The 15276-nt window shown below is 33.6% G+C and overlaps 1 protein-coding gene across 1 annotated transcript in view; it reads right to left on the reverse strand.

Annotated features, from left to right (window-relative positions):
- Positions 1-14433, reverse strand: part of LOC137642214 (neuroligin-4, X-linked-like) — a 51529-nt gene extending 37096 nt beyond the window's left edge. Inside the window, exon 1 of the mRNA XM_068374748.1 lies at positions 13541-14433. Within this exon, the coding sequence (XP_068230849.1) occupies positions 13541-14003 (463 nt within the window). The 5' untranslated portion in view covers positions 14004-14433. The remainder of the gene's footprint in view (positions 1-13540) is intronic.
- Between the last annotated feature and the right edge of the window lie 843 nt (positions 14434-15276).

The raw sequence follows: 15276 nt of genomic DNA on the forward strand, positions 1-15276 counted from the left end.
GAGACTCAGGAAACGGTTGATAACAAGCACACACACACTCAAAGTTATCTTTCCTGAAAATTCTCTCTTGTGTTAAAAACATTAAAGGACTCTTATGGACTTTCTTTCTTTTCTTTTTTCATGGCCCTCACGAATGGCGGAGGCAAGGGACAGTGACATTGTCCTAGCAAACAGGACAATGTTCTCGAGACTGACCTTATATCATATGATCAGCTCCCAAGCCCCCTCTCCACCCAAGCTAGGACCATGGAGGGCCAGACGATGGCTGCTGATAACTCAGCAGATAGACTTATAGGCTCTCCCAAATCCCCCATTCTTAAGTTACAAGGATGGTCATCTTCCAGACACTAAAGGAACCAACAGTCGGAGCGGGACTCGAACCCCCGACTGCAGAGACGTTACCAATCAGGCCATAACCACTTAGTGACATAACTACATGTAAAGTTGCTATAAATACGAGAAAACGTTTATGAAGTAAGAATACGGGTTTCTTGATACGTAAATGTCCAAATGATAACAGTAACAGTACTGTCAATGAAAAAATTTATAGCTAATGTAGTTATTCTCCTCTACAGATGAAAATGAAACCATTGTGAACAGTACCTCGGAAGTTAGGACACTGACTAAAGAAAACCCTAAGTTTTAAGAATTTTATGTCTTTGCATTGGTTCTCTAAATAATGTTGCTTGTATTTATGTACACTCATCGGTAGTATATTCGCTCAAAATTTTCTTCGAACACTTATTTTCTTCTTAAGCTTAATACTTGAATGAGGTACAAAGATAAATTAATGAATAGACAATGGGTAGATATATTGATAGATAGACAGTGGATAGATTGGAAGTTCAATAGATAGATGGAAAGTTATTTATATATAAATTCATTGCCCACATTCAAATCCTTCTTTCTGACTAAGCTACTCTCGCCAACACAGGTTTGATCTGTTAAGCTGAACTGGATCAAAAGTTCTGATTTTCAAAGGAATATGGAATATTTTTGTTGTAATAATTATCAGTCAATTCTTGTGACTGAATTATGATCCCACACATATGAGGACGCGGGGTTAAAGCCATAATGGAGAACATACATGCTATTATTGACAGGGACCACAAGGTCCCCAAAATTAGAAAGAGAAATCTCGTTTGCCATTGGGTCCTTTAATTAGGAAACGAATGGAAGCGGAAAATGAGTCTCCTCGGGTGACTTGGACATATTGTCAGCTTATTAAAAGATGGAAATTATTTCCTGGCGTCGCCTTTGCTTCTGTCTCGATGGATCTTGAGGCCACACAAATCAAGCTGGGTCAGAGAATATGGTATTTCTATTCTTCTATATTTGCATCGTATTGATAATAGATTATGACGCTTATGAGAAACTTTGGATACTGCTGCGCACTAAAAAAAAAAAAAAAAAAAAAAAAAAAAAAAAAAAAAAAAAAAAAAAAAAAAAAAAAAAAAAAAAATTAGTGCGAGTACTCTTTCGCAATTCTGAAGATTTTTAAAAATCACTTTCATCAATTTTTACATTATTCGGATGTCAGTTAGCTACGTTAAAACTTTGACAAGGATTAATTTTCCTCTCATTTTTATCATTCATATGCAAAATACCACTTGACATAAGCCAAAGGCTCCATCAACGAGCAAGACCCGCCAAAATGAGCTGTCAATATTTATGTGAAAAAATGAAGAGTAGCTATACAGGATTTTTAAAAATACATTAATGCGAAATTAGTAAAGCTAGTATGAAAAATCTAGGCATTAGTATATAGCACATTCAAATATTAGTACAGTATTTTTAAGCCTGAGATGATTTGCATAAAAACCATTCCACGGGATTGATGTACTGGGAATTTGAGTAGTGATGCTTTTATATTAATTGTTCATTACTTCTCTTGCAATTTGCATATTTCCTTGTTTCCTTTCCTCACTGGGCTATTTTTCTCTATTGGAATCCTTGGGTTTATAGCATCCTACTTTTCCAACAAAGGTGTAGCTTCGCTAATAATAATAATAATAATAATAATAATAATAATAATAATAATGATAACAATAATACATAAGACATATCCTACGGACACAGGAATTCCTGACACACCTCGCTTTAATGAAACACCCCATGTTGCACCCTTACTGCGCGGCGAGTTTCAAAGCGACTGTAGGGATAGATGGCTGGCCTACACACAAGAACTCGTCGTGCAGTTCCAGTGTGGCAAGGCGCACTTCCTCAGAACGAGATGTACTAGGAATTCCTGTGCCCAACTGTACTTAAGGAAATTCTGAGAGTCCCTTGTTTCAATAATATTTATGACCAGTCTTAGACTGTAATCCTTCCGGTGATGGTTTGCGTAAGAATTACCTTTTCGTTTAAAGGTGCCAACCACTTCCGGTGATCATGTAGAGAAATAAAATCTCAGAAATTCAGCAAGACAAGCAATATTCCATTAATGAAACAAAATCAATAAGGAAATGTCATTTAGCAGCATCAGATGATGTATTATTTCCAGAGAAGTTAACACGAAAACATAAGGTTGAAAGTAACATTAAAAAGTTCAGAATGTCTAAATTTATTACCTGTGACAAGGTTATGAATTGGGTTAATTTTATTTGTATGCCGTTTTTAACAAGTATTGCGTAAAATTTTATGTGCGAACGAATGTCGGTATCGTAAGTGACAAGGCATACGATTCTACTAAAGATAGGAATACAAATTATGGGTGGAAAAAAGGACCTTTTAAGGGAGGATTGCTTATTCTTGTCGGAGGATTGCAGCCTTCACATTCCCTATGAAGAGATTTTCCAATTCAAAACTAGTCATGGAGCAGAGTAGAGTATGAAATCAACTAATAAATAGAACCTAGAATTCAGCCTCATACCCACAAACTACGCCGCTTATTGATCATTTATGGATCTCTGTGTAAACTAGTCAACTGCTTTTCACATTTCGGGGAGCAAAACACGTAATAAGCATTTGTTTTTTTTATACTAGAAGACCTTTATGTTACTGGTAAAAAACAAATCACAGCAAAATTCAAAGAGCAATACCAAAGGGAACTTCATACTAGTTAGATTTAAATTCATTGAAAACATAGTCAATTAAACCCCTCTTGTCAATTACTTGAAATAACTGCAAATTGTAATTATTATTACTAGCCAAGCTACAACCCTATTTGGAAAAGCAAGATGCAACAGGCCCAACGTCTCAAACAGGGAAAAATAGCTCATTGGGGAAAGGAAACAAGGAAATAAAACGATATAAGAAGTAACGGAAAATTAAAATAAAATATTTAAAAAAAACATTAACAACATTAAAACAGATATTTCATATATAGACTATAAAAAGACTTAGGTCAACCTGTTCAACATAAAAACGTTTGCTGCAAGTTTGAACTTTTGAAGTTCTACTGATTCAACTACTCAATTAGGAAGATCATTTCACAACTTGGTCACGCCTGGAATAAAACTTCTAGAGTAGCCTACTGTGTAGTATTGAACCTCATGATGGAGAATATCTAGATTAGGAATAAGAAAACAGATGTATCCTATAGCCCAGTGATTCTTAAACTGGGGGGGGCGCCCCCCCCCCCTAGGGGGGCGCCAGGAGCTTTCAAGGGGGGCGCAAGTAGTTGAAATAGTAACAATGAAAATAAAAATGTAGTAATTATGATGTCTTTTGTTTTACAATACTACATAAATATGGATAAATCAATTACTAAGGAGGATGTGTAATATTTTTTTATGTGGTCATGATCCATGAATGATCGTGTTAAGAGTAAAAAAATTTTATTTTTGGAGTAATTAGTATTTTTTTTTCAGTATTTTCTATCAATGTAATAACTGTAATCTGTATAATGCTAAAACAGTCTGAAAAAAGATTATGATAGAATTTTGTTTCATCCTAATATATTTATTTTACCCATTTTCTATGAACGATGTTTATTTTATTGAAATATAGTACAGAGCATTCCTATAAAAAATCAACAGCAATGAAATAAAAATCTATCATTCATCCATATACTCACATAACCAATGAAGTATATTAGCATACAAAATGCAACATATTGTTTATAAAAACAATACATACGGTACTTTCTACTTTGGCAAAAATTTCAAGGGTGGGGAAGGGGGGGCATGGGACCTATGCTTAATGCAGAAGGGGGGCGCAAAGCAAAAAAGTTTGAGAAACACTTTAGTATAGCCCATAAGATGTCAGAGAAAAACTTGAAAAGCAAAAGTTTCACGATTCAACATGTTAATAGTGGCGATTCAATCAATTTAGATACGCTGGGACTTGCAACCATTATCAATTTTGCCAAAGATGTTATTCCCAGTTTCCTTCAGGCGTGCTAGCAGTTAGGGCACAAGCTTGTAGATCCAAGTTACTCCTCATTAGCCTTCAAGAACATTAGAGGGATGAAGATTGACCTATAATCTTTGCAATTAGCAGCTATACCACCCTTCGGAAGAACACTTTGTGGTCTTCTGGAAAGATTATGTGTAGGAAACTATAGATTTAAGATTTGTTGAGATTTAAAACAGAATGACTTCAGTGATCTAAGTCATCTGGGATCTTTATATCTATTAAGTTTCAGAGAAAACAAAACATAAATTGGCTCAAAAGTGGTTCTCCGTTGTCCTTGAGATTATTTAACAGCTACTCTTCATTAACTGATATGGATGGCACTAGATCAAACGATGGAGGATTTTAACTAGTTCTATCGATGTTAATGTTGAATTGCATCTTGAAAGTCTCAGAAAACCAGAAAAAAAATGATAACGGTTCACAACAATTCTTGTCATTTAAATCTAATTGGCTGCATTCATCATCATCATCATCATCATCATCATCATCATCATCATCATCTTCATCTCCTCCCACGCCTATTGACGCAAAGGCCTCGGTTAGATTTTGCCAGCCGTCTCCATCTTGAGCTTTTAAATCAATAATTCTCCATTCACCATCTCCTACTTCACGTTTCATAGTCCTCAGTCATGTAGGCCTGGGTTTTCCAACTCTCCTAGTGCATTGTGGAGCCCAAATGAAATCTTGGTGTACTAATCCCTCTTGGGGAATGCGAAGAACATGTCCAAACCATCTCCATCTACCCCTCACCATGATCTCATCCACATATGGCACTCGAGATATCTCTCTTATAACTATAAGAGAGATCGTGTCCTGCCATTTAACTACCAATATTTTTTTGAGGGCTTTGTTTTTAAACCTACAAAATCTGCTGGATATTGTTTCATTGTTATACCACGACTTAAGCCCATACAGTAATGCCGATCTCACTAACCTGACATATATAAACTAATTTTTATACGTTATTTCAGGCGATACGATTTCCAAATTTTACTTAACTTAGCCATTGTCTGATTTGCTTTCTTCAGGCATTGATTAAACTTCAATTCTAAAGACCCTGTATTAGAGATCATAGTTCCTAAATATTTAAATGATTTCACCCCATTAACCCTTTCTCCTCCCAATGATATTTCCTCTTCCATTGTATATTCCGTTCTCATCATCTCTGTCTTTCTTCTATTTATCTTGATATTTCATGCATTTTGGTAAACAATCTTTACAAGTCCTGTGGTGTTCTGCTAACAAGGACAGCGTCATTAGGATACTCTAGGTCCGGTAATTTCCTGTTACCAATCCAGTCCAATCCTTCTCCACCATCCCAAATGTTCAATGCATTACAAAATCCATAAGGAGGATAAACAACATAGGTGACAACACATTCCCTTGGAGTACTCCACTGTTCACTGGAAATCCATTTGATAGGACTCCACTAACATTAACTTTGCACTTGCTATGCTCATGAATAGACTTAATCAAATTTACATAATTAAGAGGAACTCCATAATAATGCAGAACTCTCCACAAAATTGGTCGGTACACACTATCAAAGGCTTTTTCATAGTCCAAAAAATGCCATCAAAAGTGTATTTCTATATTCTGCTCATTGATGTACCACACGTCTTAAAATTAAAATTTGGTCAGTACAACTTCTACCTTTTCTAAATCCTGCTTGTTCATCTCTCGGCTTCTCATCAATCTTTCTCTATAGTCTCTTTAGAATGAGCATACTACATATTATTTTCATGACAACAGACGTAAGCGTGATGCCTCTGTAATTATTGCAATCAGTCAGATTTCCTTTTCTTGACATTTTCACCAACACTCCTAGCTCGAATTCATTAGGTTTTGCCTCTTCACGCACATTCTACAAAATAATCTTGTAAGTATTCTGGGAGTCACTTCATTTTCGGCCAGTATCACCTCGTCAGTTATTCCATCGTATCCAGGGGCTTTCCATCTCTTTGAGTTTTTTAATGATAGCTTCGACGTCAAACACACTGAATTTATTCATGGGCACATCAAGGTCCTCTTCAGCTTCAGGTATATCAATCAAATTATTCCCCTCATATCTCCTATTCATGACTTCATTAAAGTGTTCCATCCAACGTAGTCTTTCTTCATCCTCTGATGTTATAACAGATCCAACTCTCTTTTTTATGGGTGTATGCTTCTTCTTTGCCTAGTAGTGATTTCCTTAATAATTCTATGAACAATTCTTACACCATAGCCATTCCCGAATTCATAGCTTTGTCAGCCTCATCTACTTTCCTGTCTAAATATTCTCTCCAGTCATTCCTGGCTTATCATTTAACCTTACTATCGATACTGGAATACTGGCTTCATTCACAGGTAAAATTTTCCATCCTTTCTCTTTCCTTTTTTTTTTCATTTATGACTTCTTTCCGCAAACTTTATTTCTTTTATTTTCTTGGACTACATACATAGTAACAAAGGACAGAGGCGTAAATCATTTTATGTAAATCGTAGCTTTAAATAAAGTCAAACTAAAAATAAAGTTAAGTATTTTGGAATTATATTCTTATATAAAAGAACTGTATCCTTCCTTCCAGTTCAATTTTCTATTAGTGTTACCGCATATAGCTTCTCCCTCTATATTTATTCACTTATCTTTGTTGGGGAGCGCTTTTGTCTTTGCCACTTGAGTTTGCTTCGGTGTTTGCCAAAGTCTTCAGGTTAACTGGAAATATTTGACCTGACTTTTTCCTTCCAACACTACGAAACTGGTTTATATATATATATATATATATATATATATATATATATATATATATATATATATATATATATATATATATATATACTGTATATATATATATAATAATCTTATCGTTGTCAGGGCACCAGCCACCCGTTGAGATACTACAGCTAGAGAGTTATTGGGACCTTTGACTGGCCAGACAGTACCTCTCTCTGGATATGGCTAATTTTACTTTGCCTACACATACACCGAATAGTCTGGCGTATTTTTTTTTACATATCCTCTTTCTTCATACACCTGACAACACTGAGATTACCAAACAATTCTTCGCTCAATGGGTTAACTTCTGTACTGTAATTGTTCAGTGGCTACTCTCCTTTTGGTAAGGGTAGAAGAAACTCTTCAGCTATGGTAAGCAGCTCTTCTAGGAGAAGGATACTACAAAATCAAATCATTGTTCACTAATCTTAGGTAGTACCATAGCCTCTGCACCATGGTATTTCAATGTCTTGGGGTAGAGTTCTCGTGCTTGAAGGTACACTCGGGCACACTAATCCATCTTATTTCTCTTCCTCTTGTTTTTTAACATTTTTATAATTTAGATATGAAAGATCTGTTTTAATGTTATTGTTCTTAAAACATTTTAATTGTTCATCACTTCACTTATCGTTTATTTATTTCCTTGTTTCCTTTCCTCAGTGGGCTATTTTTCCCTGTTGGATCCCTTGGGCTTATTGCATCCTGGTTTTTCAACTAGGGTTGTAGCTTAGCTAGTAATATTAGCTAGTAATAATGATATTTATAATAATGATGATAATAACTGCGTTGTGTTATAAAGGTTATTTCTTTAGATGGGCTTGATTGGAAGTCACAATCATACCCACTCACTCCCTCGCTCTCCTTTTTTTTTTTTTTTTTTTTTTTTACACATAAATATATCAATGTTAGTTATTAGAAAAATGTAAGAATTTTGAGGAGATCTCTGATCAAAGATGAAAGTAAAGGTGATATCGCCTCTACTTCCTCTCCCGGTCAGCCATGGGAAACTACATGTATTGAATTTAACAATGCTGTGAGGGAGGAATTGTTAGAATGCTTATGTGATGAATATTGGTCAAAGATTAATGTCCAGTGTTACGAAGAAAACAGGAAGTGAAAATAGAATAACTGGAAGATTAAAGTTTAAATGTATTTATTTTTCCACGGAATAAAACTATTATTATTATTATTATTATTATTATTATTATTATTATTATTATTATTACTAGCTAAGCTACAACCCTAGTTTGAAAAGCAAGATGCTATAAGCCCAAGGGCTCCAACAGAGAAAAATAGCCCAGTAAGGAAAGTAAATAAGAAAATAAATAAACGATATAAGAGGTAATGAACAATTGAAATAAAATATTTCAAAAACATTAACAACATTTAAACAGATATTTCATATATAAACTATAAAAAGACATATGTCAGCCTGTCCAACATAAAAAAATTTGCTGCAACTTTGAACTTTTGAAGTTCTACTGATTCAACTACCCGATTAACAAAATCATTCCCCAACTTGGTCTCAGCTGAAATAAAACTTCTAGAGTACTGTGTAGTATTGAGAAGGCATGACTATAAGAATTAACTGCATGTCTAGTTTTTATAATCTCTGATAAGAGAAAAGGAATGACTTTCCAGTACAATCGTTTTCACACTTTTGTCTACTCGGTAAACAGTGATTGCAATCGGGAAATGTTTTTGTCATAACAACCGCCTCCTCCTATTCTTTTCATCTTTACTGCTTTAGTCCACTTCTTTTGCCTTACTCTTTTTATTTCTGACCTTGCTTTTCCAATGTAACCTTTTATTCATTATTGTATTTGAGAATTTTCGTTATTATTGACTAAGAAGAATTTTTGCATTCTCCACTTATTTCTTCATTGTAATCATAGAAATAATTTTTTTTCTATAAATAGTAAATTATTCCTTAAATACACGTTGGATGGTTTTCTGTTAAATGACTTGATTATTTTTTCTAATAACTTACAAATGTTATATATCATAACAGCAAAAATTCTGCTCTTCTTTAGTATCTATTTGTCTAAAGGAAAAGGGTTTTGAATCCATCTTTGTGTTACCCTTTGTATATTGTAACTTTCCTCACATACTTTTTGTGAGAGAAGTTTACCGATAATTATTTTACAATGTCATAACATCTCGCTTATATTTAGAAGAAGAAAATATCTTATAAGAAAGCATGTTCAGTGTTTTAGTACATGACCTAAAGGATATTAGCATGAATTAGAATATTCGTTAATAACAGCTTGATTCTCATATGAATCTGAAATCCATTTTAAGTTAAAGTAGCCATTCTTAAAGTAGTCAGTAAATTTGCTAAAAGTCTAAATTCTAAGTTCCATGGGATTGCTTAGATAAAACCTGTGATAAAGTATACTTACACGTAAAATCATGTTTACTCCATCAGCTCCAAGCAGAAGGTCCAGTTAACAAGTTTTAGTGGAATTCAAGGAAAAGACACTCAAATTTTTTTTTTTTTTTTTTTTTTTTTTTTTTTTTTTTTTTTTTGCATAGATTTAGATATTAGAGATTCCCTTAATAAGCTTTGAAGGTAACTAGGAGCGATAACTTGGTGTTGAAACCCTTTTGGGATTGAAACTTGGAATATTTATTATAAAGCGATCATTAGTAAAATGTTCTAGCTACAATTGGAACTTTAAATAAGGATTTAATAGCATAAAGCATTACTTACTGCAACCCTAGTTGATCAGCAGTTTAAACCTAAGAAAAGTCTCATAACACAATAATGCCGAGAAATATCTTTTCTACAATCACCTCCACCCCACCTGACCCCAACCCACCCCTACTCCCCATTCCTTGTGATGTGAATATCTAATTTGGGTGCAATTAATTCCCTTGGATAACATTCATTTGGTTACTTATTTACAGTAAACACCTATTTAGTGGGGTTGAAGTTAAATACTTGATAGCGTGGAACCAAACCATTGTTCTCGGGTTTTGGATAGTGCCATAGCCTCTGTATCATGGCCTTTCACCGTCTTGGGGTAAAGTTCTCTTGCTTGTGGGTACACTCGGGCACACTATTTATCTTATTTCTCTTCCTCTTGTTTTTTTTTTTTAAGATTTTATAGTTTATAAATGAATGATTTATTTTGATATTGTTACTGTTCTTAAATTATTTTTTAATTGTTAATTATTTCTTTAGTAGTTTCCTTATTTCCTCTCCTCACAGGGCTATTTTCTCTTTAGGAGCCCTTGGGCTTATTGCGTCCTTCTTTTCCAACTAGGTTTGTAGCTTAGGAAGTAATAGTAATAATAATAATCGTTTTGAAAAACTCGGCATTATTCATCTACGATAATGTGCTCATTTTCTGTTACGGTATTTGGAAAGTAGATTTTAGTTGAATAAAATGACACTAAAGATAATTTTTTTTAACAAAAAATAATGTTCTAATTTTACATGTGTAGAAAATCCTTTGTGAGTAAGTGCTACAATATATTATCGAGTAATCCAAATAGCATAGGACAGTGTGGTCCAACCTTTTCCATGCCAAGGGCCACATTACCTGAAATCCTTGATGGCACGGGTCAAAAAATAAGATTAATATTAGAATTATAATTCCTGGTGCAGTAACCGAAGGGGAGCACCTTCCCCCAAGGGGAGAGGATTCATTTCCTTTATATAAGGATTCATTTCCTTTATATAAGTGATTTTTTTTACCGAGTATTTAGATGCACTTGAAGAGTTTAAACACAGTGTCATAAGATTTTCTCCCATACTTATTTGTATATGAATTATTTTTTTCCGAAACAAGACAAAAAAAAAAAAAGGTAAAAATTAGAAATACAAAGCTTATATATTTCTGTTAATATTTAACTTCAAATCATCACTCATCTGCTATATTTTGCTTCATAAGGCCTCTTGGTGAATAATGCAGTGCAGTGTAATGCAATGCACTCCATTTTTCTTTAAAAGACCAACTAACCCCACATTACTGCCAACCATAGCTTCCGTACTATCAATTGTAACGCAGGGACACATTTTAAACCCTCCATATTCATTGACCACGGATATGAGAGAAACGTATATATATATATATATATATATATATATATATATATATATATATATATATATATATATATATATACTGTATATATATACACACACACACACATATATATATATATATATATATATATATATATATATATATATATATATATCAGAACCTGTGCTATCATCATTCAATGACTGCATCTTGAAAAGTTCTTCGTGAACCACAAAATCTTCGCCAATGGTGCCGGCAAATACAAGTAACTGATTTGTGTCACTTACATCGGTGCTGTCATCTAAATCCAGTAAAAAGTACTTGCGATGTTTCATTATATTTTTAAGGTTCATGGAAACATGCTGATCAAATTCATTTACTCTTCTTACAACTCTTTGGTAAGAGAATGACTCACTTTGAAAGTTTTTTACTACCAGGTACATTTTCTTCAGCAAACTCTTGTGCTATTTTACTGCACACTGCTTTATTAATTCTCCACCCCTAAATTATTTTCTATTTCTTATAAGCACCAAAGTAACTTGTTATAAAGCAGTAAGACTAGCTGTTTGTAATTTTCAGAAGTTATGTAGCTCATGATTTTGCTGTTGATGTCTGCCCATCAAGATATTCAATATACCACTACGTGATTTTCCCGCAATGGAGCATACATTCCTTTGTGCAATGTCTCACAATGCCATCGAACATATTCCTTAAGAACAGAACCTATTTGATGCCACACAATATTCTTCTTCCCACTTCATATCATACGCTCTGTTCATATCAGAGCACTTTCTTTTCTTACTTTGACTCAATATGGAAAGACGTTATGAACAATAGTGCTTAACTGCAAAACAGAGGCAAGCTGAAAACTATATTCGAAACAGCAGGGGCTCCATCCCCATTCTATTCACGGGGTTTTCATTAATCTTGTTACATTTATATTTATTGTTATTATTATTATTCTATCTACCGTCAAAAGTGAAAAACATTAGTATTGAACGTATGGTTTGGATGGAGAGAGAGAGAGAGAGAGAGAGAGAGAGAGAGAGAGAGAGAGAGAGAGAGAGAGAGAGAGAGAGAGAGTTCTGAAATTTATTGAAATTTGTGATTTTAATTTTATTTCATTATTCATCATTTTTTATTTTGTTAGTACTGAGGAGGGATCATTTAGGTCCAGTAAGGTTTTGACACATTAAATCATACTGCATAATTAAGTCAGTGTTGGAGGGCCACAAAAAAACGCGGACCTGTAGTTGGACTACCCTGGCTTAGGAAGTTTATTATTTTTTTGAGACTCGTATCGTAAATAGTTATTGGATCTACCAATTTTATGCCTATTACCACACAATAGGATAAATTTCAAACAAGTGATTTTATGGATGACGCAGTTTAGATTTCTTTGAAAACATTAATGGCACCATATTTCCAGATTACTAGAACGCTATTCAGTATTGAGGGAAGTCATGTTTGCACTGTCGTAATTTTTATGAACTAAACCAATTTTAAACTAAGTAAATCTTACATATCCCAAACTATGTGACCCACAAGCACGCAAAACTATAATGCTTTGTTTCAAAGCTGTGAGAAGTTTCACGAAAAGACCCCTCGCCCTCAAACACTTGGACCATACACCCTCCTACTTCTATATACTTGGACTGTCCATCTCCTTTCAGTCCGTCTGTCATCTGCCCTACTTTCTCTTTTAAAATGCTATCATACACCTTCTCTTGATTACCAGGTATCATAATGACCCTTTAGTTTTTATTAACCGTCTCCACATCTATGTTTATGCCACTCATCCATCACAGTGGAATCTTTCACTTATCTAAAGATACCTTACAAACTCTGGGCAGTTACTTAATCATATTACCCCCACCATATATATATATATATATATATATATATATATATATATATATATATATATATATATATATATATATATATAGTAAATATATATGTATATATACATATGATTTATATATGTATACACATACGTATATATATACATATATATGTATATATATAGTAAATATATATGTATATATACATATGATTTATATATGTATACACATACGTATATATACATGTATATGTATATATATATATATATATATATATATATATATATATATATATATATGTGTGTATACACACACGCATATATATATATATATATATATATATATATATATATATATATATATACATACATATATCCTATATTCATAGGGATTGTGCTCTTCCCTTCCAAGATAAAATTTGAAACATACGGTACAGTATAATGGTTTAGAATACGGTTTAGTCTCTGCAAACTTAGTGTCGATATGAAACGCTAATCGTTTGTTATTCCAAGATAAGAACTTATATTTTAAGTCAGCTTCCTTACCTTCCTGTGGAATATACAGATTGAGATAAAGACAATCTTCATCTTGATGCTTGAGAGCAGGAAGATAGCGCTGAAGGCGTTCATAGGTAGCCTTCGGCATCTGAGACCTGGCGCTCGTTTCGTTAGTTATGTCTGGAAGTCTCTGGGGACATGACGGTCCAAAATGGGTGGCATCGAGAACCCCCACCCACTGAGAGAGGGCGCGGGTGGGGCTGAAACGATTAGCCCCCACTGGAGGTGTAGCATAAGGTATTCCCAGGTATGATGCTACGCGTATGTTAATGCCAGGTAAATCACGATAAAACCCTCGAAGTTGTCCGTACTTGGTGGAGATTGTGGGAGTTCTCTCAAAGTTCTCACATTCTGCAGGATTTGCCAGTGTCCAAAAATTCAAAATAAACGAGAACAGCCACATGGAATTACCCGCCTCGAATACAAACAGAAGGGTGAACAACTTCATCATCAACTCGAATTTTGTTTAATCTGTTTCTTCAGACCGGTAAAATAGTGATATGCGTTTAATCACAGTCTAGTGATATCATTCACCACAATTGTTTATAGAAATAGATTGTAGATTCGTCGGTGAGCAAACATGAGGTATTCTCACATATTGCAATGAAAGCGATTAAGTATCGGAGATAAGTGACGATCAGGCTTGATAGTGATATCAAGCTAATTCACACGTGTACCTCTGATTATATTTATCAAAATAGAATTGTCCATTTCAAAAAATCAATAACCACGAAAAAACTTGATTCCATTTTAATTACAGAACCAGGTTACATTAATGTTGTCCTATTCAACCGCTTAGTATGCCTGGCAGTCTGTTTCGATTACGGATAATATTTGCTTTCTCGTGAAGTCGAGAAGTTGGTGGCAGAAGAGGAGCGGCTCGTCTCATCTCCACTAAAGGCGCCGCCACACTGAACCATCCGATTCCAGTGGCACTAAGTTTCTAGAGTCACGCAAGTTTACAAAGCGCATTCCATCCAGAATCTGATAAAACAGAATAGCTTAATATTTTTTTCCTTTATCTCGACTGTTCTTTCATCTGATTTTTTTAACCGATCATCGTAGATCTTACACACACGCAAACACACATACACACACACATATATATATATACACACACACTCACACACACACATATATATATATATATATATATATATATATATATATGTATGTATGTATATATATACACATATATATATAGATAGATAGATATACTGTATTTTATATATATATATATATATATATATATATATATATATATATATATATATATATATATATATATATTATATATATATGATATATATACACATATGGATATATATGTTTGTATACACACACACACACATATATATATATATATATATATATATATATATATATATATATATATATATATATATATATATATATATATACTGTATATATACTGTATGTTTGTATATTTATATATGTGTATATATATTACTGTATATGTACTGATGAACATTAAACTGTTTCTCCGTTTGAGAACAATGGCTGGTGAGGAGAATAATTTATCCACAGAACCTCGTGACACCGGCGCGTGGACGTATATATATATATATATATATAATATATATATATATATATATGTGTGTGTGTGTGTGTGTGTGTGTGTGTGTGTATCGAAGTCAAATGCCTGAAATTTGGATTGGGTAATGTCAAAACGTCAGGCCAGGAGGAAATGATGAAGTGTATTG

The sequence above is a fragment of the Palaemon carinicauda genome, chromosome 6 (assembly GCF_036898095.1).
Source record: "Palaemon carinicauda isolate YSFRI2023 chromosome 6, ASM3689809v2, whole genome shotgun sequence".
Classification (NCBI taxonomy): Eukaryota; Metazoa; Arthropoda; class Malacostraca; order Decapoda; family Palaemonidae; genus Palaemon; species Palaemon carinicauda.